At 33.9% G+C, this 27,495-nt stretch overlaps 5 protein-coding genes across 10 annotated transcripts; 3 read left to right on the top strand and 2 right to left on the bottom strand.

Annotated features, from left to right (window-relative positions):
• Nucleotides 1-265: 265 nt before the first annotated feature.
• Nucleotides 266-3,605, top strand: LOC117212439 (tether containing UBX domain for GLUT4). 3 transcript variants are annotated; one of them, XM_033457281.1, is made up of 8 exons: nt 266-331; nt 688-799; nt 879-934; nt 1,012-1,261; nt 1,902-2,321; nt 2,400-2,757; nt 3,057-3,222; nt 3,306-3,605. In XM_033457281.1, the coding sequence occupies exons 2-8, from the start codon at nt 713-715 to the stop codon at nt 3,442-3,444; spliced, it is 1,476 nt and encodes a 491-aa protein (XP_033313172.1). In that variant the 5' UTR covers nt 266-331; nt 688-712; the 3' UTR covers nt 3,445-3,605. The 3 variants fall into 3 exon arrangements, with proteins under 3 accessions (XP_033313172.1, XP_033313171.1, XP_033313173.1); XM_033457280.1 differs by lacking the exon at nt 266-331 and adding an exon at nt 340-566; XM_033457282.1 differs by lacking the exon at nt 266-331 and having other exon boundaries at nt 342-799; nt 1,902-2,004; nt 2,101-2,321.
• Nucleotides 3,606-3,780: 175 nt separating this feature from the next.
• LOC117212437 (protein ecdysoneless) lies at nt 3,781-6,341 on the bottom strand. The gene is made up of 5 exons (XM_033457277.1): nt 5,791-6,341; nt 5,201-5,694; nt 4,628-5,126; nt 4,355-4,553; nt 3,781-4,279 (listed from the first exon to the last, which is right to left on the bottom strand). Exons 1-5 carry the CDS (start codon nt 6,044-6,046, stop codon nt 3,859-3,861), a joined length of 1,869 nt encoding a protein of 622 aa, XP_033313168.1. The 5' UTR covers nt 6,047-6,341; the 3' UTR covers nt 3,781-3,858.
• A 7,953-nt stretch (nt 6,342-14,294) lies between these two features.
• On the top strand, nt 14,295-22,905 carry LOC117212436 (probable serine/threonine-protein kinase DDB_G0282963). The gene is made up of 3 exons (XM_033457275.1): nt 14,295-16,169; nt 17,554-17,658; nt 17,755-22,905. Exons 1-3 carry the CDS (start codon nt 15,152-15,154, stop codon nt 21,987-21,989), a joined length of 5,358 nt encoding a protein of 1,785 aa, XP_033313166.1. The 5' UTR covers nt 14,295-15,151; the 3' UTR covers nt 21,990-22,905.
• A 1,244-nt stretch (nt 22,906-24,149) lies between these two features.
• On the bottom strand, nt 24,150-26,016 carry LOC117212444 (cdc42 homolog). Of its 4 annotated transcripts, none has more exons than XM_033457296.1 (5): nt 25,865-26,016; nt 25,094-25,295; nt 24,874-24,983; nt 24,591-24,788; nt 24,150-24,506 (listed from the first exon to the last, which is right to left on the bottom strand). In XM_033457296.1, exons 2-5 carry the CDS (start codon nt 25,269-25,271, stop codon nt 24,417-24,419), a joined length of 576 nt encoding a protein of 191 aa, XP_033313187.1. In that variant the 5' UTR covers nt 25,272-25,295; nt 25,865-26,016; the 3' UTR covers nt 24,150-24,416. The 4 variants fall into 4 exon arrangements, with proteins under 4 accessions (XP_033313187.1, XP_033313188.1, XP_033313189.1 ...); XM_033457297.1 differs by lacking the exon at nt 25,865-26,016 and adding an exon at nt 25,367-25,858; XM_033457298.1 differs by lacking the exon at nt 25,865-26,016 and adding an exon at nt 25,564-25,858.
• A 618-nt stretch (nt 26,017-26,634) lies between these two features.
• Nucleotides 26,635-27,464, top strand: LOC117212445 (peptidyl-prolyl cis-trans isomerase). Its single transcript, XM_033457299.1, has one exon. The coding sequence runs from the start codon at nt 26,887-26,889 to the stop codon at nt 27,379-27,381; it is 495 nt and encodes a 164-aa protein (XP_033313190.1). The 5' UTR covers nt 26,635-26,886; the 3' UTR covers nt 27,382-27,464.
• The last annotated feature ends 31 nt before the right edge of the window (nt 27,465-27,495 follow it).

The following is a 27,495-nucleotide window of genomic DNA, read 5'->3' as shown; positions in this document are numbered from 1 at the left end:
GATATTAACAATTGGACAATTTACTAAAAAATGAATTGAATGAAAATGAAATGAAAAAATTAACATTTTACGATAAAATTTTTCATACCCATAGATTTCATAAACCATTTATAATTGCAAACAAATTAAAGTGAGATATGAATTTTGAATTTCTCAAAATTTTACGCATTTATGTTCGAACCAATAACTAATACGACCCCAAATTACCACATGACCATCTTCCCCGCTTCCTGGAGGTGATCCCCCCCCCCTTCCTTCGCCAAAAGTAAAGGTTTATGCTCGGCTTTATCACGGTTATACAACGTGATCGTGGGTTAGACTGTGCAAAATTGTATACATAGATTTTTAAAAGAGAAATGAATAACTAACTATAAGATGTTATATAATTTATGCAAGTTTCTATAAAAAATATTTTTACTTAGCAAAATATTCGATGCTTGGCTTTTTTTATAAAAAGATATGCAAGTGTATTGTACACCATTTAACTTGCCATTTTTAGTATTTAAATATAAAACGTTAAGGAACATCTATAGCATTCAACATTCTTTTTGACATTAAATATTTAGGTATAGATATAAAGAGTATTTGAATTCTTCTGTCTTATTCTGTTGTTCGTTACATGTAATGTGATCTGCTTTGATGCCTTATGTTGTACTTTAAATTTTTATTCTAAATGTATGATTAAAGCGGTTAACACAAACAATTAACAATTATGGCTACAAATAAAAACGTCATAGTACTTGTGCCAAATGGTCGTCGACAAAATGTTGGAGTAACTCCAAATACAACAATACTACAAGTAAGCAGTAAAAATATTAAAAAATTATTTTGATAAATATTTTGTTATGTTAATGTTAAGTAAAATATTTTTCTCATAGATTCTGGAACAGGTGTGTCAAAAGCATGGATACAATGTAGATTCTTATGACCTTAAGTAGGTATTATCATAAAAAGAAGTCATTGTATGTTATAAAAATATATACTCTAATTGAATGTATTTCATTTTTACAGACATTTTAATCATGTATTAGACCCTAATGCTATATTACGATTTACCGGATTAGCAAATAATGCACAATTAGAAATGGTACCTTGTACAAAAATACGTTCCGTTTCCAATGTCACAATAGGTATACAGTTAGAAAATGGGGAAAGATTAATGAGCGAATTTACATCTAATGTAACATTAGCTGAAATTTTAAAGCATGTAAATTTTAATGAAGATTTGGAAAAAATTATTTTAATTTACATGCATCGTGAGGTATGAGTATATTATTTTATTGTTAATATTATTATTTTAATAATAAATTTTATGTTAAACAGTAATTAGAAATGTTTCTACATATATATAAATATATTATTTATCTAAATTTATTTTTATGTTACAATGATCTTTACATATTAAGAAGCACATTGATTTTAATGTTAGTGAACTTTGTTATTGTATTTACAATTATTTAAATAAGCAATTCATGTACATATATCAACTTTTCTGAAATAGTTTGTTGTTCTGTAAGGACTCAGATTTAGATTTAGAATTTATCGAATTCGTTGCTTAAAATGGGAGTTCTACATAAAATTAGCATTTTTTCTATTACTTAATAAAAAATCTAATCTACTACTAAATATATATTTTATCAAAACCTGTGTGGATTTATTCATTATTTGTATACATCATGGAAAACAAAATTAAATAAATTGTACATTTATATAAATTTTTTAATATGTAATCCATAGCATTTTACTTTATTGTTTATGCTCTATAATATTAAATGTGTAATAATATTACAGAAAATATTGTAGAATATCAGAGTCTATTAAGAAGTTCTATGCAATTATGAAATTGAGATAAAATTTAAGATGTATAAAATCCGTTTTATATTATGCTATGATTTTTACAGATTTCTGGAGTAGAAGCTTTAAAAAATACTACTCTGAAGTCATTAGGACTCGTCAATGGTAAAGCTGTATTACGATTAATACAAAAACGACCTCAAAGCATAGGTAATATTTCTTTGACAACATCAAAAACAGTTAAGATTGCTGAAAACTTCAATATACATAAAAGAGATTCTGGAAATGAATATTCATTAATTGCAGATACTAATGAAACATCAGAATGTATGACTTCTACAGGAAAGCAAACACAGAAACTAGGAGAATTAAAAACATGTTCTCAGAACGAAGAGAGAAAAATAATGAAAAGAGAATATGAAAATAATATAATACCATCCACTAGTACAGATAACTATACTGGAAACCAAATTTTATTGCAGCCATGCAACAAACATGAAACAGATGATTTAAATAATATAGAATTCGTAAGATTTATGTATACTAAAATTTAAGTACTTGTGTAAAACATACAACCTCTCTCTCTCTCTCTTTTCTTATTGCAGTTAGGTGAAAGAAATGCTTTGGTATTCGATCAAACTACAATTCAACGAAACTTTAGAGATGAATTACCAGATGATTTTTATGATCTAACAGTTGATGATGCAAAAATATTATTAAGAGATGCTAAACGTTATAGAAAAGAATTAGAAGAAGCACCTCTCCTAACAAATATTCAACGACAATCCAATCAAGAAAAGCGAATATTAAATCAATTAAATAAATATCATTATACAATTATCCGTATACAATTTCCAGATCAATTTGTTCTGCAGGGTTTATTTCAACCAATGGAAACTGTTCAAGCAATCAAAGATTTTATAAAATGCTATTTGATTGATGCAAATAGTGACTTCATAATTTGTAAGTAAAAGCAATTTCAAAAGCATATAAATTTATCTTTATATTACATATTTTTATATATCTTTTGTTTTATAAAAATTAAAAAAGAAAAAATTTTTAGAAAAGCCCTAGACTTAACGTAATATTTTACAAAAAAATTTTGTTTATGAATTCAGAAGAACTTAGTTCACAGTAATTTTTAAATTCATCTTATTATAAGTACAATAATCTTATTATAGATTTACATTATGTAACATATTATACATCCCGAAAGTATATGTTTATTATAGTTAGTAATACATATTTTTCTTATTGAATAGTTACTACGCCACCGAAACGTAATTTGAACCCTAATTCTCGCTTAGTTAATGAAAATTTAGTTCCTTGTGCTATCGTTTATTATTCTGGGTCATCAGCTCTTAAATTGGATGTAAAGGAAAAGTTTACAGATCCTAAGAAAGTTGAACTGCAAGTAGCTAATGTTAGGTAAGTGACGTTTATAAGTACTGACTCCTTGTCATAATTCTTCGTGTATAAATACTGTTTAATATACTATATTATTGTTTTAGGAAATCAATGCTAAATAAAAATGAGAATATAGATAATGATACAAATACTAGATCGACATTTAATACACCAACAAATAATGAATCCGTAACTGAAAAAGGAAGTAAAATTCCAAAGTGGTTAAATCCATCATTTAAATAATTAATGACCTTTGTTATAGTCTGGCAGACTTTGGAATATTTTAGAGTAAAGTATAATGATATTTTAATATGTACATACATGACACACATAGATATATACATTCATGTATTTCATTTAATATTGTAATTAAACATATTTTTGTATAATAAAGACTGAAAAAAAACGAAAAGTCATGTATAAAATATACATATTTTATAACAGTTGAAAAAATATTTAAAAAATTGTGAGTTTGTAATACTACATCTATGTATAAAGTTACTTTCTTGTTGTCAACGATAAACGTGCTATTGATCTTAAATTTCATCTGCTTTCAAAATAATAAATACATATTTTGCATAAAATGGCTAGCAGGAATTTCAATCTATTAACAATCATTAACATGTTTAACTAAATATTAATATTTAGATAAAATTATTAACTTTGTAAATCAGGAGGTACTGTAGTGGGTGATTGTAATTGTAAGTGCAGAAGTTGTCGAGCAGGTCTACCTATTATATTTCCAGTTGGACCTGAACCACCTGCTTCTTCTGTAATACTTTTTAACAAATTATCTTCTATAACATCAGAGCTTTTATTTGTCTCAGAGTCTTCATCTTTTTCTATTTGAGACTGTATTTCTGAATTTAACAATCGCATATATTTGTCCATTTCATTTCTTTTATCTTCATCATCTTCACCCAAGGATCCCTCTGAACTTCCTTCAAATTCTCCTTCATTTCCTGGAACAGCTAAATCTAATATTCCTCGTAATGTACTATCAAATATGTCTGCATCGAATTCAACTTTTCCATTGTCCTCTGGATCATACATTCCATCAACTTCTGTTGAAAGATCTCTGAAAACAAAGAAATATATAGATTACACATACACACTTTGTAATATTATTAAAATTTTAACAAGTGTAACATACTCTAAAAATTGTACACCATCAATATCACTATTTTGATTTAAGAACATCTGTACTTTTTCTTTAAGACTTAATGATTCTTGTTTATGTTTCTTGCTTTTAGTATTTCCCCACTTTTCGTTCAAAAATGTTTCTAACTGTATTGGATCTACATTTAACCAACTATCACTATCTGCAGGACTTAATGCAGCTTCATCTTGTGCTATGTATTAAGTATAATATGAAGTAATAATTAAATACTGAGTAATAAATGAAATATTAATTTCAAAAAATTACCATGTAATTCAACATCATTGGACTGTATGTTTTCCCATGCTTCTAAAACCTTTTCAGCATCACTTTTATTAATGTCGGTAATAGAATTATATAGATTAAAGTATTTGAAGTAATAATCTTTTGCTGCATTCAAGAGTTTTTCATATTCTTCGCTACCTTTTAAAAGATTTTTAAAATAGCCATTAACTTCTAAACGGCTTAAATATGTATTTAAAACATCTTCATTTGCTTTTAATTTCTCAGAATTATTAACTGATCTTTTTTCTCTTCTTCTAAGTTCTTCATTTGCACGAGCAATTAACATTTCTAAACCACATGCTATTTTAATTCCAAGTATGTGTGCATTATACTTTGAATAAGTTATTGGGGGTATATTCCAGCCTGTCCTTGGGTCTCCAGTATATCGACAATGATTTGCCATTGCATACAAACATTTAGTCATTTTTACATTAACCATAATACGTTGTTCAGGAGGAAAATATTTCATAGCACGACAAACCTACAATACATAAAAATTTATGAAATAAACCAAATTATAGTTGTACACAAGTTTATATAATATTAAACTTTTACTTTTCTTTCAAGTGGATCAGAGTGGCAAATTGTTCGAATAATTAATGCAATCAGTCTTGGTTCTTGTCGAAGTATTGAAACTGCTTTCTCAGGTAAAAAGACTCGAGCCTTGTGATGTCTTTTTTCAATCTCACTAGGATAAATATTAATTCGTCTTTTTAAGACATCTTGTACTTTCTCCGAAGCTCTGTAAAAATATGGCTTCTCCCAAAGATTATTTAACAAATCCAACCATGTTTTATGTTTTTCGCGAATAATGTGCAATTCACCATTATATACAAATACATGGTTTTCACATGTTTCAGGATTAGCCCATGGGGGCAAAACATTTGCAGCTTCAATTAAAAGAAATTCACCGTCAGAATCTATAACTTTAGCAATTAATCCATTAAAAGCCTGGGTAAGTTTAAATATCAGAAAGACCACAAACCATTCATCACTTATATCTTCATCAAAACGTAAGCGTATATAAATGTGAGGCAATATATTACATTCTGCAAGAATGAAAAATGAACGATATACATTTATTATAATCATGAACATTTATTATAATAATCATATATTTTAAATGAGTTATTAAAACGTTTTACCTCCTACAGTTGTAGAATTTTCAATAAGCTTTTCCAGTAATAATGCTTCTTTTGTTCTAGGATGAAAAATTAAATTATCATTATGCCAAATATAACCTTCAATATACGGTGCAATTACTTCATTGAACTTTGTAATTTCTTGTAAGAGAATTTCCTCTGTTATAGTTATTGAAGGTTTTGTATAACAAATTTTTGGATAAAGGAAACATTCAAGCACATCATCTTCTTTAACTTTAGGTATTTTTGTATAAGCCATGGTTATGGTTTCATCTGTTACGTTACCGCGTGAACTCGTTGTTAGTATAATTGTATAAAGTTGGTTTCAACGATTTTATTCATAAAGATACATATAAAGATAAAGTACACGAGTCATATGTTATGAAGTAAGTAAATGCGATATAAGAATAGAAACAGTACGCTGCATAGAAGCTCCTTCAGTTCTTGTCTAATCAGGCATGCACACTGTCGCCATTTATTGATCGGTGTTTCATTTTGTACTTTACTTCCTACTTGTCCACCAGAGGACCATCGGTATGACTTCATGCAAGAGCTTCTCGCAAGTGCCCCGTCTTAGAACACTTCTTATAAATACATATATACGTATATATACATATATATATATATATAGATATGTATGATGTATGTATGTATGTAAGTTTAAACGTTCTATTTTACCCTAATGTCTAAGGCGGATCTGTTATGTGTTAGGTTAATTGTTAAATCTTATTTCAAGAAAATATTCGAAGATGATTCGTCTCAGGTTCAATACTCTGAGAAATTGCCAAAAAATGTATTTTCAGAATTATAAGTTCATAAGAGAGTATAAGTCTGACGCAAAGCTCACTAAATCAGAGTTTACTATTATTTTAGTAAATGTGGCTTATAACTATATCGAGAACATCTTTTATGAAATTTCCAATATTTAATACTAAACAATCATAAATTGTCGGTTCTCGAAATTGACTCATACCTAGAAGAAATCAATAAACACATCCGTGTTGTTATTGAAATTTCTACCCTAAAGATTATTAATGAAACATATAATTCTATAGATAAATATGCAATTTCTAAAATAAAAACATATTCGTAAGGATCATATATCAGAGGATCAGAATCATTCTAATCACCTTTTACAGATCTGTAATCATTGTCTACATATCCTCCCAAAAATAGTCAAAAAATTTAACAAATCAATCAACTCCTACTGGTACAACAGAATAATAGATATAAGTACTAGTAACCCCCGAGAAGATATTCCAAGAGATACACTCGTCACCTTTGGCAAAAGAACATAATCTTCTTATTAAGTGCAGCAACCGTGATTTACAAATTAGTTCAGACCACATGATTCTAAATTCAGTTGTAAGATTCCCATATTCATGACTGGCATAGTAACTGCCCCACTCCAATCGATTAATTCCCAGGCATACCAGTTGCCTGATAAACCATATGTATAAAAGCACCATGGAAATCAATAAAGAGTTTTAATTGTCATTCAATATTCGATCAAGTGTGTAATTATTACCTCCTTGCTCCTTATTATCCTGCAAATAAACTTATTACAAAGTTATAAATTTTAATGTTTTCGTTTACTGTTTTAAACACTTTGTGACATACTTTAATCCTGGCTATTTATAAAGATAACAGAATTGTAGTGGAAGAAAATTTAAGAGAAATTAAAGTATTATGGAAAAAATTGACTCATGAGTTTGAGATGAATATTGAAAAACCAACCAGCTTTCTGAGGATGGAGATCCAGAAAACAGGGAAAAGAAATAAGACTTACAAAAGAACTACGCGAAAAAGGTATTGAAACTTACGGAATGCAAAATGCAAAACTAACGACTACGCCGATGCAGGTGAATGAATCATTATATCTGACAATAAGATAGGACTTTTCAATTTTCTGGAAGCAATAGAGAGTCTTCTATGTTTGGCCAACAAAATACGATACGATATGAATTATGCCATAGATTTAATAGTAGGTGTACGGAGAAATCACTGAATGGAGACAACGAATGTTAAAAAAACGTTTAGGTGTTCGCAGGGTACAAAGAAAAAATATATATTACTTATATATTTATGGCTTCCTGTGCTGCAAATTATACAGGGGATCCGGTGACGGAGAAAGGTACGTCCGAATATGTAATAAAATTCTGTGGGGGCACCATAAGTCGATACTTGAGGAAGCAGTCGGTAGCAGCGTTGTCTAGTACGGAAGCCAAGTTAATAGCTTGTACTAGTAATTAGTAAGTACTAGTAGTTGTAGCTAGTACTACATATAAAATATATAATTGAGGAAGCCAAACTGGTGATAAAGTTACATGTTGATAATCAAAATGCATGATATTTTGACCAGTTTTCGGATAGCTCGGTAGTTTCGGACCGATTCGAGGGATTCTCTCTCTTTCTCTCCTTCTCCCCGCCCCCCTCTTCCTCTCATTAGCTCAATCGTATTAGTTTCCAAAACACTCACAATCGGGGAAGTTGTAAGTGGTAATTTTTTTCACAGAATAGTTCAGAAGGTCATTAGAAATGAAATATGCTTTTATTATTTTTATTTTGCCTACCTTCTGATTTAGATGATTTTTGGATATGTGTAGAAGTTCATATTTTGGGCAACTTTTTCACATACATAGAATGAGTGGACTCGCTTGGTTTTCGAGATATTCGTGAAAAAACTGCCGGTACCGTTATAGTGGGTTCTGGCTATAGTTGTGTGTTGTAATAGCGCATATGTTAGTATTGGTTACCAGTCGCCGGCAGCTTATCTTCTGCATACTAACGACGGTTGGGCGAACTTAAAGGTCCCCTGCACAATTATATATGTGAGGTTGCAAGAAATGTCCGTTATAATTCAATTAAAAGTAAATATCATCAATATGTTGGATTTAAAATTGGGTTAGGTTTATCTTGCGTGTTGTGAATTATTTTTTGTTGAATTAAAAAGTGTACCAGTCGGTCGTAATTATTACATAAATTTAGAATTCATATATTTCATTATGGTTACATTTCTTAATTGTTTGTAAGTTTGAAGTATAATATTCTTACAGCCTCGCGTATGCAGTTGTGAATAAAGTTTTCGTAGCTATTTATTTAGATTCGCAAACTATGGTATAAAAATAAGCAGATCGATGGTTGATGGGTGTAAACAAATCACCGAGTGGCAGGCAAAGTAGTGATCGTGTCGGCTATATTTGCGACTGTGTCACACATCAGCACATAGATACACATGTATGTGCGGGATTCAATGTCTAATAAGGACAGCTCTTTTTTACGAATATGTAGAAATATCTAGGACCGAGCGGCGTTTATACGCATCTAAAGGAAAAAATTATTGTTTTGAAAAATTGTCCTTGATGACATATTCAGAAATCATCGAAATTGGAGATGAAGACTAGCTAATTACCAAAAACTAATCACGTCAAATTATGTTCTCCTTGAAACCATTCAATTTTTATCAGGAATATTTTTCATTAAATTCGTTATTTATGCAGTAATCTAAGTAGTTCTAATTACGTGTTCCACACCACATATTTGAACTTCTTCTTTTCATCAAATCTTCATAATATTATTGATGCTTTATGGTTTATATTACATACACAACTATTATGGTTATATGGATAAATAAAGATCGTTTTGGCCAGATTGTGTTTAAATAAAGTATAAAAAAGATTTCAGAAATTGATAAAATTTTCGTTGTTATGTTACAGCAGATAATATAAGTTGATAAATTCATTTTTAATTGATGGATAATTGAGCTTATGTCATATGAAAATATGTCATCAAATTGTTAAATATCCTAAAACGCAATGTAAATATAAATTACATATGTGTATTCACAATAAACAATGAATTTCTGTTTGAAAGTGGTTTTGGCAAAAGTACCGTTACGCGACGGTACGATGTAGCCATACCATATTTTGTGTTGGGTTTATTTTTTTAACATTACAGTTTGTGATATAATTTAAGCCGCTCAAAAGCGGTACTTTTATACGATATTGTCTTCTCTTCTTTTTTCTGTCCCGAAAACTTGGTCGCAAAACAGGACAGATTGGTAGCCTACTTTTGGTTCCTTTGGGGCTAAGGGGCTGAGGGAACGGTGGGGGTAGGGGATGGGGAGGGTAAGGGGGATATCATTTAGATTTATTTACAATGTTTACAATACTTACACTTATTTTACAAGGAGAGAAATTGAACGCTACTGACGTTTTGCGGTTCTCTCTCTGTTTCTTTTTTTTTTATTTCGATATCCAGCAATACTTTTTTATGTTTTTTCTGTGTTTGCTTTTTGTGTCTTTTTACGGGAGAGCCATATTGTATCTCCACCTAGTATCTATGTCTGTCCATTTAAATTTTCTTAGTAAAGTATTATTTTAATTCCTATTTCTCTTTTTATGTGGTAAATTATGGGTATATTGTTTTGATCTTGGAGGTAATTTCTTTTCATCTAGGTATAAGAACGCTTCTGGGGGGAAATGGCCTGCTTTGAGTGTATTATTATGGTATAGTTCGTTTGGAAGTAGACAACTGAAAATTAAGCTATTTTCTTTTATCTTTGCAGCTTGAGTGAAGTGATTTCTTGTTAGTTTTAGGATATGACAATCGATGCGGTGTATGGTGGCTAAATCGTAGATTTTTTGTTTTTAACGTATTTTTTGAAGTCACTATGTTTGGAGCTGTATTTACTCAGACAAGCCCTGATGCATTTTCTTTCAAATACCCGGATTTTTTTTCATTAATGACGCTGATATGTTATACCAGAGTGGACAACCATAGGTTATGATCGGTCTAATTAGTATTTGGTAACAGAGGATTTTTACACTGCTGTTCAGATGTTTGGAGTAGAATAATCTTTTTGCTTTCCACAACGCTTTGCTTGCTTTGGCAAGTTGAATTTCGATGTGCTGTTTGAAGATTAATTTGTCATCTATATTTGCGCCTAAGTATTTTTCACAATTTTTGTGGGGTATGTGTTCCCCTTCATTTGTTTTTTCTCTTAATTGAAATTTTTTATAATGTTCTCTTTCAGTAGAGTCGAGTTCACTTAATTTGGGTCTAAACAGTATGGTTTTACATTTTCTTATTATTTTGGTTTTGCGACCTGTTGCGTAGATAATTAAATCATCGGCGAAAGCTATAGAGCGTTTATGGGTGGATGTATTGAGATTAAAGAGATTTAGTAAGTCGCTATTTTAAATATTGAAAAATGACGGAGAGTTTACATTCCTTGTTGTAAGCCGTTTTCTATAAAAAATTATTTGCTTGATGTGTGCGAACCATCGGTCATTACAAAGGATTTATTAGTTATCATGTTCCAGACTATTTTGATTAGGTATTTCGGAAAGTTGTTCTTAATTATTTTGTATATAAGGCCTAAGATCCATATTATGTCGAATGCTTTTACGCGGTCTATTAAGCAGGTGATTACTCATTGCTTTGCGTTGAGAGCCCAACGGATGTTCGACGTTAATTATTTATTTATTGCGTAGAGTGTGGAATGTTTGTGTCGGAAGCCGAATTGATTTTCTGGAATTACGTGACTTTTTGTGCGAAAGGAGACTAGGGGATTGTTTATGACTATTTCGAATACTTTGCTTATGTTGAGTAAAAGACTTATAGGTCGTAGATTTGAGGATGAGGAGCCGTCTTTATCTTTTTTTATGATGGCTATTAATTTACTTTTTTTCCATTTTCTGGGAAAGTACGTGTTATTTAGTGCATTATTAAAGCGTGTAACCATGTGTAATCTATCAGATATGGTAAAAATACAACAGATTTTTACTCGTGATGACTTTAGGATACTTGTCCGCAACTTTACCAATTTTATTAGTTGAATTGAATATAATTTCTACACACACCGCTGTAAATCCTAGGGGGCGTAAGAAACACTAATTTTTTATAGGATCAATATTTCAGAAAATGGGGCATGAAGTCTATAAGATGCAAGATCTATGCTGTATACTCATCTATTCTATACGTTGTCTGTGATTACGTCTATTCTATATGCCGTCTGTGGCGCCACTACGATACCAAATCGATAACATCGCATATGATACGAAAATAGTATGGGCAGATCAGATGACTTTCAAAACGTTGAACTCGTAAAAGCATTGAATGTCATATATCACGTCTATTCTGTACGTTGTCGATGGCATAAGTAACTCTTCAACGTCAGTTTAGGAGTTGGAAATATAACAGTATAACAGTTGGACGTAACCTGAACAATAGAAACAGATTGTATTTGTGATATTTTAATTGTTATATTATACTCTATTTTAATTATTATTATACTACTCTACATTATACCATATCACATTATATTTTATTGTATTATACTGTATTATAATTCATTATATCATAAGGTAGTATTTAAGATACTTTATACTATAAACACGAGTAATACGATACACAACACACACCACAGAAACAATTAGAGATTAACTATCCAGTGCCACGCTACATATTCGGTAATCATTATAATTTGAGGCAAAAAACTTTACCATAATCTATCTGCGTAACAACAAGTGTAATAAATATAAAAAATTTACAGCCAGTCTCATTAATATTCCGACACTCCTTAAAACAGAACAACTTTTTTTTTTAATTCGACCATGCGACGTTTTTTTTTTTTTTTGGAAGTTAGAAGAGTTAGTTTACTAGATCATGTATGAAAAAAAGCTTTTTAAAGATGCAATTGATCAGTATTATGAAAAAATAGTGAAAGTCACTTCTTACATATTCTTATGTGACTCTGTAATGAAAATTTAAAATATTAAAATATTAAAATTAAATATTAGGCGTATCGACGTTTTGTAGATTTATGTCGGTGAAAAGGTACCAATCCTAGTAAACTAATTCTTCCAACTTCTGAAAAAAGTTCGTCGTTCGCTCCAATTTGAAAAAGGTTATCTTATTGTAAAGAGTATCCGAATATTAATGAGAATAATTGTACAGTGTACAGTATATTGACATCGTCAAAACTACCCGCGTTTTGGATTAGAGCCATTAGTCTAGTTGTTAGAACTGTATTTCGTGTTAAACTTTTGATCGTTTTTAGTTTATTATATTCTTCTGCAAATATTATACTGTTTTTATTATGGTACAGTAAACGATTGTTACAAAAAATAAAGAATGAAGCGGTCAAAGCATTCGACTGCAGAATCTCTGTGAATCATCTTGTTGTAAGTTCACGCGCTACTTTCTTTAATATTTTTAACTACATGGCAATAAACGATCATCATTAAAAATATTATAAAGTATCTTAGAAATATTTTGTCACAAAATATACAAGTCGACACGAATGACTATAAAATTCGCAGAAATAATGTAAAGATACTCGGCGAAAATAAATAAAAACTAAGTAAATAACAAAATAAAATAAGAGACAATTGAGAAGTAGTAAAATGGATAACGAAATAAATGAATGAATAAATATAAATAAATAAATGAAACTCGTAAGTTAAAGACATAAAATTAATGGAACGAAAAAATTAAAACATCGTGCCCAGACCATTGCAAAGTTATAATTAATGTAGGTTTGGGTTAGGATCGCTTTGTTTCATATTACGTGTACCTAATGTTATCTCGCGCGTTATGAAAAAGATGGGAAGCGGAGATTTGTTAATACCTATTAATAATAATATAATATTAAATCCTCATTTTCTATCGCAACCGACCCTTCGTTTACTGTTTGCTATTGCGCGGAACAAATTCAAACATATTATGACGCAATGCGCGGTTATCATGCGCGTTAATGATCTACTCTAGGCAACGGTTGTGAGGTGGTGTCCTCTCGAGGTCGAAACGGTCCGATGACAGCTAGCATCGGCGTTCGTTTCGAACGAGTAGCTATGGTGTATACGATTCGAATTGTTGCGCTGCGCTGTGTTGTCGTTGCCGCATCGTGAATATCAGGAGCTTTACCGAGTCTTCGATAGATAACCTTGATTGTATAAACGTTTCACCAATTTTGTACAGTAATATAATTTCACTTTAATACTTCATCAATAGGTAAACGAAGTGAAATAATCGTTAACCAGCCGTGAAATTCATTTGTTCGACTGTAATACCTCGGTTGTGTTGCATTGCTGAATATTAAATAGTACGTATGTACAAATATGCAAGTATGTGCGCGTATATACGGTGAAAGTACGAGTTACAACGAGAACTATGGCGGTGGTGCGTTGTATCGTTTAGAAGTGCGCCCACGTTCGCCGTCCAAGATCGATAAACGGTCGAGTGTTACCTGAAACGAGCATTCGCTTGCGCACAACGAATGAAATACTGAACGTTCGGAAAAGAAAACGGTGCCAATGACGAAAGCAACGACGCAACGCTAACGAGGATCGTGACGAAAACATCGACAGTGACGACGACAGTACGGTTAACACGACCATCGTCGTCGTCGACGAGTGTCAATACCGGTGTTTAGTGTAACATATAATAATGAAATAATAATACTTATATATATGTAATATAAATATATATATATATATATATATATATATATATAACATAATAATGACCGGTGATAATGCTTGAACTAATCGTTCCCACGAACGAGTGAAATACCAAGGCATGAAAACTCCGAGCTGCACGCAGAAAGGTTTTTGCTGCTTGTCGCTGCTATGGAATAAAGGAGATATCGAATGATTCTAATTACACGCGCTCGTTCGCATGTTTGTTCATTCGTTCGTTCACTTTTTCATTGCTACCGATTCAGCTTTTCCTATTACATAATTCGTAGTACGTCGAATAATTTTCGATTGACGAGACAAAACACCAGGAAAACAACGGTTTAAACGGATAGAGTGCATCGATTTCAATTTTACGAGTAATTTTCACTTCTCATTCTTCTTTTTATTTCCTTTCCGTTTACAATGTTGAATAAAATTCAATCAATATTCGCTTGCATCACAATTACAAATCGTGATGAGTCGGTTATGTGCGATTGACCGACTAATTTTGTTTATCGCCTAACGTGTCGTCGAATTAACAAATTTACAGAAACGGAACAATAGTCGTCTCTAGAAAAGTATGGCGTGGCTGCTCGATGATACTTAATTAATTAAGAGGATCGGGTTATCAATCGTATCGGGTAATCGATTATGCATAGTATTATATCGAAATACATCAGGAGTCTGGAGCTGAAACTGCAATTGGAATTTAACTTGAGAAGACAAAAGTAATACTGTTGCGTCCAGGACGCGCAACATGGTAATTATTGATGGAAAAAGTCGAAATATAACGTTGTAACGCACACCTGTGGACGACAGATAGAGAAAGGAATACTGCGCGGGTATAGACATTGAAAAAAGATATATAGTGAGCATAGAGGGGGAAGAAAGAAGCCCCAATAATGAAGGAGCACGGAAGCAAACTTCCGGCAGAGCAGCCTGCGAAAATTCTCAAGTCCTTGTTAAAAAAACCTGGTCAATCTAAAACACGATCGCAGAAAAATCGGGTTGTAATCAACGAAAAATTAAACGAGTTTTTTGCAGCTGATTATATAATATTGATAAAAGAAGAATGTTGTGCCGATTATGAAGAAGACTGTGATTGTTGTTGCCAGGAACATGAATTGATGCGTTTGGGAAACTGTAAAGAATGTCGAGCCGAGTTGAATCTCCATTTCGGTGTTTCGGATAACAATCGATACCATGATATAGAAAGAGATGGAGAAATGATACACGAAAACACGTTCAGAGAAGAAAATTGTACTCGCGAAGGATTCGAATGTGTTGAGTTACATGTAGAAGATGAAGATGATGAAGAATATGAAATAGAAGTGGAAGGAGATGAAGAAGAAATCGAAGAAGGAGAGGAAGAGGAAGAGGAGGAATTAATGGTAGAGGAGGCAATTAAAGATGACATAATAAGAAGAAAGGAGCATGTAGTACAAAAAGGAATCCAAGTGCCAAAGACCATAGCGGAAACGGAGGAGAGAAGATCGAATGTAGGGGAAGAAGTAGTGAGAGAAGTAAGAAACTCAGCAGATCTACGAGACAAAAGCAAAAGTCGCGAAAAAGTTAATGGAGCAAAGAATGTCGAGAGTTACAGACGAATTCTGACTGAATTTGTTTCGCCGCCATTGACGATCGCATCGTCTACGTTGTCTTCACCGTCACCACCTCCACCGCCGCCACTACCACCGCCGCCACCACCACCACCTCCACCACCACCACCACCGCCAGCACCATCGCAACCATTGATAGAAAGATCATCGCCACCGTTACTTGCAAGTCAAGATCATCAACAAGAAACATTAAGTCCACCCGAAGGTTACAAAGATGTTTATTCTAATGGAGAACTGTCTAACGTAGCAGAATGTTGCTTACGATCATCATTAAATTATCTTCACTGTCAACGAACGGCAGGTGAGTTTCATTCTAATGTGAGAGGTAAAGGGAAAACAACGAGAAACGTCCATTTCTCGTGATTTTCCATTTTATAACATATTTTCTCTTTTTTTTTTTTTTTTTTTTTGTAACTGAGACTGTAAAAGTATCAAATCGCAATGATTATAACGATCAAAATGTCTCCATAAGATAGCGTTGAAGATTTGATAGTTTGATTAATAACAAGGAATGCCCACATGTACTGAAACAAAACACGAAATTTCCCTATCCGTTTTATGACATGTTGCGTCATACACAACAAATACGTGAGAAGAAAGTGACTATTTGTGAAATAGGTGTTTTCTTTTATTTTTAGTGATAGTAGAAGTAGAAATGTCTTAATTTGTTTCATTATTAAATGCTCAAATTAAAACAAAATTGCAATTACTGTAAAATACTTAATATTTCATTAGTCATTCTTTTTTATGATGTCTTAATAAGATATAAGCTTCATTTTCTTAGTAATATGGTTAAACTTAATGAATGTTCTTCTTGTTTTTTTTTTTTTTTGATAGATTTGAATATTAAAGTTTAATTTTCTTAACAAAGCTATTTTGTGACATTCCTTGTTTTTTTTTTGCTATACTCTTTATGAATATATGTGTGTATATATATAATATATGTATATAATATACGTGTATATATATATATTAAGAACCGAACTTTCTTCTCTTACTTCCCAATAATATCCAACCAAGCTTGAATCAAAGGGGAGTATTAATACAAACCAACATAAAGAAGCTAGGTATTATATTCTTGTACAATATTCACAGGCGTTCTCACACCATTTCTCTCCATAATGTGAAATGTATTGTCATGAATAATACATACCTCCTAATTCGAGCAAGGAATAAGTTTCTTTATTTTTTCCTATATAGATTATTTTATTTCTGCGATAGACCCACTATGTGAAATTTCACAGTTTCGTGTAATGCAAATTTTGTTCTTAACGTTTCTTACTTTTCTATTCAATGACAAAACCGTATCGAATAAATTCCATACATATAATAGCAAAGTTCTTTCCAATGAAAAGGGGAACAGAGGAGGAAAAAAAGGAAGGAAAGAGGAGAAAATCGTTTACGGAACGAATACGTAAATAATAATTGCGCACTTATTCATGTTCGTGAACGTTGATTGTACGGGTTGTCAGCAGCCGCCGGAAGTACAGTGTACCGTGACTCCGGCATTTTCGTGCTATGCGGGGAAAAAAGAATGTGTACATTCTTAACTAAAACTGCTCGTCGACGTACTATAAAATCTGTCACGTACTTGTTGATATTCGTGTCAATTGTACACTTGGCTACGTTCCGACGGTCACTGAACATCGAAGTAACCAATAAGATGGCGTATCGTATTTTTACAGGTGCAGAGGTCGAAGGAGAATCCAGATGCAATCACGAGGTAATGGATAGTAATAACGGGCATGTACAGAAAACGGACGAGAATCTACCAAAAGCAACTACTAGTGGTATATTTATACGTTTCTTAATTTTTCAATGCAAATATGCATTATGATTAACGTTTTCTGATGGCAAACATTCGCAAAAGCATTTTTCGTTTCTAGAATCTCGCCATCGGTATCTCGTGGAAACCATAACTATGACAACTGTCACCGAAAGACGTATTGTACGCGAAATTAGCGAGGAAGAAGATATCGACTTGCAACATGGAAAGAAAACCAGCCAAAAGAACGTTTCTGAAAAGAATGTTGCTTCCCACGACACAGAAATAGCAGTTAATCGGACGACGAATAATCATACTACAACCGATGAGAACGATTCGATCGAATGTATCGTACGTAACGAAGAAATTTGTTGTCGCAATGCTAACGATGATCATGATACGCAGCCAAATTTGCCTAACAAAATAAGCGATACGGAAGAACAGGACAACGAAAATCGACTTGCCGTAAACCAAACACCATCGGATATAAAAGAGCTCTCCCTTATATTTAAACTGGGTAGTTCTTCTTTAACGGGCAACAGTCTTAAACCAAATTCTGCGGTTAGACAGTTATTTCCTAACCCGAGATTCGTTTCGCCGCCTCCGGCTCCTCTTGGTAAATTGATTTCTTCGGCGCATACTCTTGACGAGTCACAGGATAGCCCGACATTTCTCGTTACCGCGGAGAACTTACGTTTTCTCGATGTCGCAAAGAGATCAAAAATTGGCGAAAATCAGACCAGTTCTCTTAATAACGACTCAATGAATCCAATTAAGAGAACGATCGAGAGGAATACTCTTCGAAGAAGTCTTCTCGATAAATATCGCACGAGTTCTCGAAAGAAAGTTCTTCCTTCGAAAAACTTGTCGCTAGAGGAACGAATACGTCAACTTACTTGCGTGGACCAAGAGGAAGACAATGTTTGTGAAAATTCAACCAAGGGTGTTACAGATTTGTTCACAAGTACGGAAATCGATACCGAATTACCAATACATGATCCGTCATTGAGACACGATGCCGACATGTCGTCGATGGCAGCAGAGTTACCAACAACACTACATGTCGCTACAAAACTCACCGCATTCTCCGATGCAGCACTCACGACGACCATCGCCACCAACACTGCCGCTACGATAACAACTACGGCAATGGCAACGACGATACTTACGTCGTCGAGCTTGTCGTCAGTGATAACCACGGCAATGGCAACCACAACTATGACCACAATGGTTACGGGCTCCAATTATTATAAGCAAAATCCTTCCACTACCAGTACTGCAACTGCCGATAGCATACATCAGTCGACATATAAGAAATTGACCGATTTGTTTGTACACAAAAAAAGCATTCATTCTAACTTGCCAGATCTTGGTCTTGGAAGCAACGGAAAAAACAATAACATCAAAGACGGTCAACAATCGAAAAACTCCTTAAAAACGAATAATTCCGATGGCCGTAGACAATTCCTAGCTAGTCTGGCACCATTGTCCTGTGTAACTGTTAATAATACGGATACTCAAGAAGATTATTATCGGTATAATTCTAGAATAATGGTGAACGAAAATCGTGCTTCGACTGTAGGCTACAACGCGTTTTCGCCTTACAGTTTAGAAGATATCGAAGCGGCGCTGTGTGAAGATGGTCGAAATTACGTAGGTCCACCGGACGTTACCAAAGGCACACCGACGAGTATCAACAACAGACCCGATATAGGAGATAGTACAACCGATGAATTGCTAGCATTTGTAGAACAAGACAAATTCAGAACCGAAAGAATAAAGCGACGTTACAACGAAGTCGAAAATCAATATCAGCCGGTAATGAATGTCACTAACACTAACAATAGTTACAACGTTGAGGATAAAATTGATAGAATCGTTGATGGAAAGAACGAGGGTAATGATAATCGACACCAACTTTGTTTTCCATCCAATGAGAATGTCAATCATGAACGTGGTGGTGGTGTTGGTGGTAATGGTGGTAGTGATGGTAGTGCTGGTGGTAATAGTGGTAGCAGCGGTGGTGGTGGTGGTGGTAGTGGTGGTGGTGGTGGCGGTAGCAGTAGTGAGATAGAACGCATAGTTAGTCGCTGTTACAATAACAACAATAATAACAGCAACAACAACAGCGGTAACGGCAATAATGACGGTGGAAATAAAGACATTGGTAATATTGACAACGACGATGACGAATTAAACGATTACGGATTTAATCGTAGACCATCTGTAACCGGTATTAAACGACAACAGCAAGATAACTTGGATGAAAATGTTTCGTTTCATCAACGGACAATTCTGGAAAATGATAACACAAATGTTCTCAAAACGAATTTTCATTCCTCGTTACCGACGTATTACGAGAACAATTGCGTTAAAGTTGATAGTCGGATTGCCTTGTATGATGAAATGATCGACGTTTCTACACCGAACTCGTTCGTTAGTACTTTGATTGCTGACGAACAAGACGCGAACACGATTAACAGAATAAATACGATGCAGAAGCAAATTGACGATATCTATCAGACTATTGTAGAGAATACCAACGTGACTGGCCAAAATTCGTTAGAACGTGAGCCCTACACGGACGACCTGTTCACGCGACAACATTCTCGATTACCGGCAAACGATAGTACCTTTCGTTTTTACCAAGATCCAAGGAGTAACGATCAACAGTATTTTCAAGAACAATTAAATGTTGCGAATATGCACAGTACGCGAGGTATCGCAATCGGAGCCGAACAGACTGATATAAACAACATCGCTCCCGTTGGTATTGGTAGAAGTTGTACGAGCGGCGGTCCTTCCATAAAAACTCGACGAAGGGAACCTATTGCAACGACTCCTACCAATTATCGATGCAACATAGTGCCTACCACCGTATATGCCGGACTTCCTGCTAATGGCAAGTGTTACCGTACCATGTATTTCGTTCCGTACAACGGATTATCCGATCCAACTTACCAGAATATCCAACGAATCTTGCCATCGCATCCTTCTCCTAGTTACGCGAATCACATCGAGAGGTATCCGTATCCTCGAACTAATAAGAACGATCATCGATTGCAAACGCAAATACAAACGCAACCACAACCGCAACCACCACCAGCACCACAACAATTTAGATATTTCCATTTAGGGAATCGTTCGGTATCGCCGATATCGAATCTTACTCAAAACCTTGATCAAGCTTCGCCACTTTCCTCCGGTTCGGTCAGTCATCCTATACCTCCTGGTTCCTCTCCTCTTCTTGATTCTCGGTTCACATCAATCTCGTCCACTAATCCAATCGCGTTACAGCCTACCCAACAAACCTTGCACCTTCATTTGCATCATCATCAGCAACCAGATGACTTTCGAATTTCCGGTGTCACTTTTTCCTCGGTTCCTCATACCGCGAATCATTCGTTACAAATTCATCATCACGCACAACATCAGCATCATCCCTATCATCGACACAATCATCAACCTACTTTTTATTGTTTACCATCCACTATATCCGCCTCATCCGCAGCATCTTCCTCCTCGTCCTCTTATACTGTAATAGCGCCATCGAGATGCGCTGCGTTCAATGGTAGCGGAATAGCAACCACCGAAGGATCTTATCGATTCTACCAATTGCATTTGGGACATACAGTTCTCACACCTTCGTCCGATCTTCAATCGGCTCAAACAATTTTGTCCTCATCCGCTTCTATCTCGATACCTTCTAATTCTACCTCGTTCTCTCCTTCATTGCCACAACCGTCTTCGTGCTCGTCATCCTCTTCTCTACCAACTGTTACACCCGTAACACCTCTACAGACCTCGAATTTTACTCTTCCGAATCACATTTCCGATACTCTAAATTGCAGCAGTGCCAACTTCGACGCCGTATGTCGCGCAGGAACCATTCAGTCCATTTCTAACAATGTTGTAACTTCAACACCGTCCACAGTTACCGTTTTCTCATCCTCGACTTCCTGCGCCTTGTCCTCCTCGTTGTTGTCGTCGTCATCGTCTTCATCGTCCCCGGCATCGGCCTCGTCTTCTTCTGCTTCGTCCTCCTCTTCCTCCTCCTCCTCCTCTTCATCTTGTTCCTTCTCTTCCTCTTCATCCTCCTCTTCGTCGTCTTGTTCTTCGTCATCATCCTTACAAATCCCTTGTTCGCCTTCAAAATTACACCAACAGCAGATAATTGGCAACTACACAACAATGGAACGCGGAGTTCCCGAAGGAGCAGCCAGCGCGCCATCCCACGACGTTACGCAATCTGGAATTCTACTTACAACAAATTCTTATGTTGCGCATAATTCAAATGGTGTCCAGGCTCTACCAACACATGCGCAAAATTCAATATACTATGCCATGAATGTTTAAATCTATCTACTGTGAAAAGTCTGCACGTGTCTGAATATCCTACACGCACACGCAGCAGCAGGACATAAACCAATCGTTATATTTAATACACAGCCACATCTTTGTGAATATTTTCGCGAGATTTTCCCAAAATGATGAACGAATTTTCAAATTCGTGTTTGAAATACGCGTTTCAATACCAAAACATAGGTGTTCATCTTCCTTGAATAATTTTTGATCGACTTATTATGCATCTATTATCAAAAATATTCACGTAGGACGATAAGGTACGCAAGTGAAGACGAACTGCCCTTTCTCGCCACATTTGCAACTGAATCGAAATCGAATCTAATGCGATCTATAGCAGGAACAAGAAATAAAAAGATCAACTCAGGGCCTCTGTAATTTCGAAAGATAAATTATGTTTTATCGCTTCTCACGAGGCAAAATTGTACGTACGTTGTAATCGATTCTAGTCACGGCGAAATACTTACAGGGATATCGATAAACATAAACCAAAGGGAAGGACGTTTACGGCGTCTATGATGTATACTACATGTAAGTATAGCTGACGCTAATTATTTTCAACAAATTGAATTCAATTTTTGCGGTGGAATTGATAAATTAATTAGAAATTTTACAATAAAGAAGAAAAGGTGCGAAACATGCAAATAGAAACGCCACAGTTAGTACACTTGAGCTAACTTGATATTTAACGTGCTACGTTGTTTCATCATTATTTCTTTTAAATACATATCGGTATTTTAGACTGATAAAAATAAAAACATAACAGTAAAAACGATGATGAAATTTATAAATGATCGAATGCATTTGACTTTCTATTGTTAAACATCGGTTTTCATAAATTACGTTCGTATCGTATTCGTTACTCCGTTTCTTTCGACCTAGTGTTTTGATCCGTTTTATATTTACGAAAGAAAAACTAAATCCACGAGAAGAACTTATCACTGTCAAAAGTGATACAACGAAAATAACTTTGAAATCATAGATTACACTTTACTAGTAAAGATTTCTGTACTTTGTATTGTTTGTACCATAATAAAAAATAATAGTGTTCAAAAAAATGACCAAAAGTAAGTAATGATCATATGAACACGTTCTGCGTAAAATATTACTTTGCTGTCTTTCTTTCTTTTTCTGAAACTCAAGCCAACCATAAGTACGTTACACGACTACACATAGCAGGCATGCCGCACCTTTTGTGATATCCTTTCCGTGAGCGTAATGCATTGATTTTTTAAATGGCAAACGGTAACAGAGACAAAGAAATGCATCTTATTTCATAAAACGTATGATAAACCTTTTGTCGACAAATGTTAGTGTGCGTATATCAAAATACACGTATGATGACAGCATAACGCAGTCAACATCATAGCGACCTAATAGAGATTAAGTAATCATGATAGAATAGAAAATAAGATAACATTCGAATTCGAATGTAATCAATTTTAACCCAAAGTTAGATACCAAACTTTTATGGTAAATGGCCAAGCTTAGAAACAGGTTTTACATGTAATATAGTTTACTTAATTATTCTTACTTACTACTTAATTATTCCATGATATATTATCGTGAAAAAATGTATGTAAATAAAGCTTTAACCACAGGTCAGAGGTTTTATCATTTTGAAAGTATCGAAAACTGAGATAAAGGGAGGCACCCTGAGCACTATTGTTAAGAAAAAATAGTTAAATCATTAAAGAACGTAAAAATGACGTAAAGGTAAACAAAAAACTATAAAAGTTGTACTCGTATGTTTCAATCATAATCTTTTTTTAAACTGATTTATTAAAAAATTCACACTACTAAGTTATCAATAAAAACGTCTTACATATTAAATAGAAGAATGTTTTACAAGTATTTTTTATACGAAATTCGTGTAGATGTTCACAGTTGTCAATAATTACATTGTTCCTTCCACGCGATTGCCAAGAAGCATCGATGTTCGCTCGCTGCTTCGAATTGGTTGAAGCAAAAAACCAACCGTAGATTATCTTTTTTCGATGAACCAGTCGACGAAAGGATAAATATTGGTATGGGTGTGTCTGCCTCTGTGTGTGTGTGTGTGTGTGTGGGTGTCTGTGCACGCGCGTTCAGTGCATATGTATGCATGAATACATATGTGTGTACATATGTACACACACACACGCGCGCACGCGCGCGCGTGCACATGTACGCACATAATATACATGTATATGTGTGGATATTTCTTATACATAAAATGCTTGTCTTCACCTTTTCTGGATCGAATTTTTTCTTCGAATCGAGCGTACGTCGAATGATTTGAAAACGAAAGATAGATCGCACAGATAATCAGACGAACTATCATTAGTCGAAAGTATTCTCGTATGCACTGTATGACAAACTCATACAGCAGTCATCGCCCGAACAGTGCTAATAGGTTTTAAAAACGATATTAGTTGCTCTCTACAAAACGATACATCGTCTTCTCCTAACTGGTTCCGGAGGCTCTAACGCTGCTAGAATAGCTTCGTCGAACACGTTTTTCAAACCTTTCTAAACATTCGAGGAAACGATATGTTAAGAATCGAGGAAACGTCATCAACTATAAAGGTAAATATACTATAAACAATATCATACCTGTGTAAGAGCACTGCATTCCACATACTTTACTGCTTTCAGTTCTTTGGCAAGTTTCTCACCTTGTTCCGCAGATATAGGCTTTTGTTTATTTTTTGCAAGTTTTTCTATAGTCGCTGCATCGTCTCGTAAATCGATCTGAGTACCCACCAGTAAGAATGGAGTCTTTTGACAATGATGAGTAATTTCTGGAACCCACTGATACAAGAATTCTAACTGAGCTGGGAAATCGCTTTTCTAAATACAATTAACGATATTATAAATGTGAAATCCACATATATACCTTCTCTTTAACGTTTTCAAATGACGATGGTGACACAACCGAAAAACAAACAAGAAACACATCAGTTTGAGGATAACTTAAGGGACGTAGCCGGTCATAATCCTCCTGACCTTTAAATCAAAGATTAGAAATCAATAAATTATTTCACATATAGTTAACAAAACAGATGAAAGAAAAACAAATATATTTTAATATATATGTAGAGCAAACTAATAATTACCTGCTGTATCGAACAATCCTAAGGTATATGGTTCACCGCCAATCATAACAGTCACAGCATAATTATCAAACACTGTTGGGACATATTCGGATGGAAACTTATTCGTGGTGTATGAAATCAACAGACAAGTTTTACCTACTGCACCATCCCCAACTACAACGCATTTAATTGTCTGCATTTTTCCTCTTTCCCTGGGAAATCTCTATGTACAAAAGAAACGTGTAAACGTTATTAGTGGTAATGTATACGTTTACATATACCGAGTTCTCTTACACGAGGTTATCGTCGAAAGTAACATAAAGTTTCGTCTCGTTCGGTTTTGCAATGTCTGGTCTAGTCCAGTCCTACTCAATTCCGTCGGTTTTCGTCACGTTTCATTACATCCCGTCACGTCCAATTATGTCCCCTAACGTTCTATTGTATACTTTACTAGGTAAAAGGAAATATATGTTGAACGCTCCAAACGTTACTTCAAAGATATTCGTTTCCGTCAAGCGAATAGAAAGAAATATTATGCAGAAATGACGGAAAGGTGCACGTTTGCCAATTCTCAACGAGTCGATCCAATTATACGTAGATGTTGTATGAAATAATTGTTTTTTCAGATCGCCATTTTTGGTATTTTGTCAAATCTATCGACTTCTACTTTAAAAAATTATCATTCGAATATATGCTCAAATATATGCAGTGACATTTTTCACTATTTAACCCATAGCAAAATGCAAATCGCATTAAGAAAAGAAATACACAAAATTTAGCCGAAACACTCACGAGTAACTGGGCGTCGACAACACACTTTACTGTCACAAATTTTTCGAACGAATATAGAAAGCCAACGATACAGTAATTCAAGAATACAGTATGCAACCGCCATCTATAGCAACGTTTTACCCGTCTATAACACCCTTGTCTGCTTTCGCAGCATGATTTGTTATAATAATGAATTAATAATATCGAACAAGTTATTAGAGAGAATTGTAATGCTAAAAATTGTATCACACATTGATAACAGATCGTTTTATCGAAATTATAACGAATATAAAGGATGTGCGTTTATATTTACCAAATGGCCCATATTATAATATATACATATAGAAGATAAGTATACAATAGTATGCATAAAAAACGAATGATCTCAATTATGATCATATACAATATATGTATATATATTATTCGTAATATGAGATAATATCTATTAAAACATAAAACGATTTAAATAAGCAAATATGTAAAACAATTAGCTTGCAAACCTCCGGGAGGCAGCGAAGTTTTTACATACATAAGTTACCCTTTTATTATTGGAATAAAAAATATTTATCCTCTCCAAATTTATAAATTCTTGATGACTAATTGATGAGTGTTTTAAATATACATGTTTAAGGCACGTTCTAGACTTGAATTTTAAATTAGGTTTTGAGGGTTTGCGACAACAAAAAATTATATATTTAAAGGAGATCTGTGGTAAGCAAAAGATTAAGAACCGCTGATGTATAGAATATATCTACATATCATAAATATAACTGATTTATGTTTAGGCTGGTCACATCTGGTACAGTGTGACAATGAAGATGTCGTGTCGATCATACTTTAATCATATATATTTCTAAGCGAAAGAAACTAACCTAGTTATTTTTGCTAAACGATTTTGTTTGATTCAGTTATTTCTTAAATAAATTAAAGTAGCATAAGTTGAATTACAAAATAACGTATACTTAATTATTGTTGCTCATTATATGTCACCTGCTGAGGAAAAGACGCTGTGATAAAGTAAAGTACGTTTTGCAAATATCGTTATGGTTTTGCCACGAGTATATTTTGATGTAGCCGCTGATGATAAACCATTGGGTCGTATCGTGATGGAATTACGAACAGATGTAGTCCCAAAGACAGCAGAAAATTTTCGCGCTCTTTGTACGGGAGAGAAAGGTTTCGGATATAAAGGAAGTACCTTCCACCGAATAATTCCTAAATTTATGTGCCAAGGTGGTGATTTCACTAATCACAATGGTACAGGAGGAAAATCTATTTATGGGGAAAAGTTTGAAGATGAAAATTTTGAATTGAAACACACTGGACCAGGCATATTGTCTATGGCAAATTCTGGGTCTAACACCAACGGTTCACAATTTTTTCTAACTACTATAAAGACTACTTGGTTGGATAATAAGCATGTAGTTTTTGGTTCTGTAGTTGATGGTATGGGTGTAGTAAAAAAAATTGAAAGTTATGGCTCACAAAGTGGGAAAACACACCAGAAGGTTGTAATTACCAATTGCGGTCAACTTTAAAGCATTGTATTTTACACCTTTATAATATGTCATATATATGTATTTTCTTTTTCTTGATAGGCAAATTCTTGTAAAATGAATAATGTAGTATAAAAATATACAAATATCAAATGA

The sequence above is a fragment of the Bombus bifarius genome, unplaced genomic scaffold, assembly GCF_011952205.1.
Source record: "Bombus bifarius isolate JDL3187 unplaced genomic scaffold, Bbif_JDL3187 scf7180000008297, whole genome shotgun sequence".
Taxonomy (NCBI): Eukaryota; Metazoa; Arthropoda; class Insecta; order Hymenoptera; family Apidae; genus Bombus; species Bombus bifarius.
The sequence above is the reverse complement of the archived record's forward strand: the minus strand, read 5'-3'. Positions and strand labels throughout refer to the sequence as shown.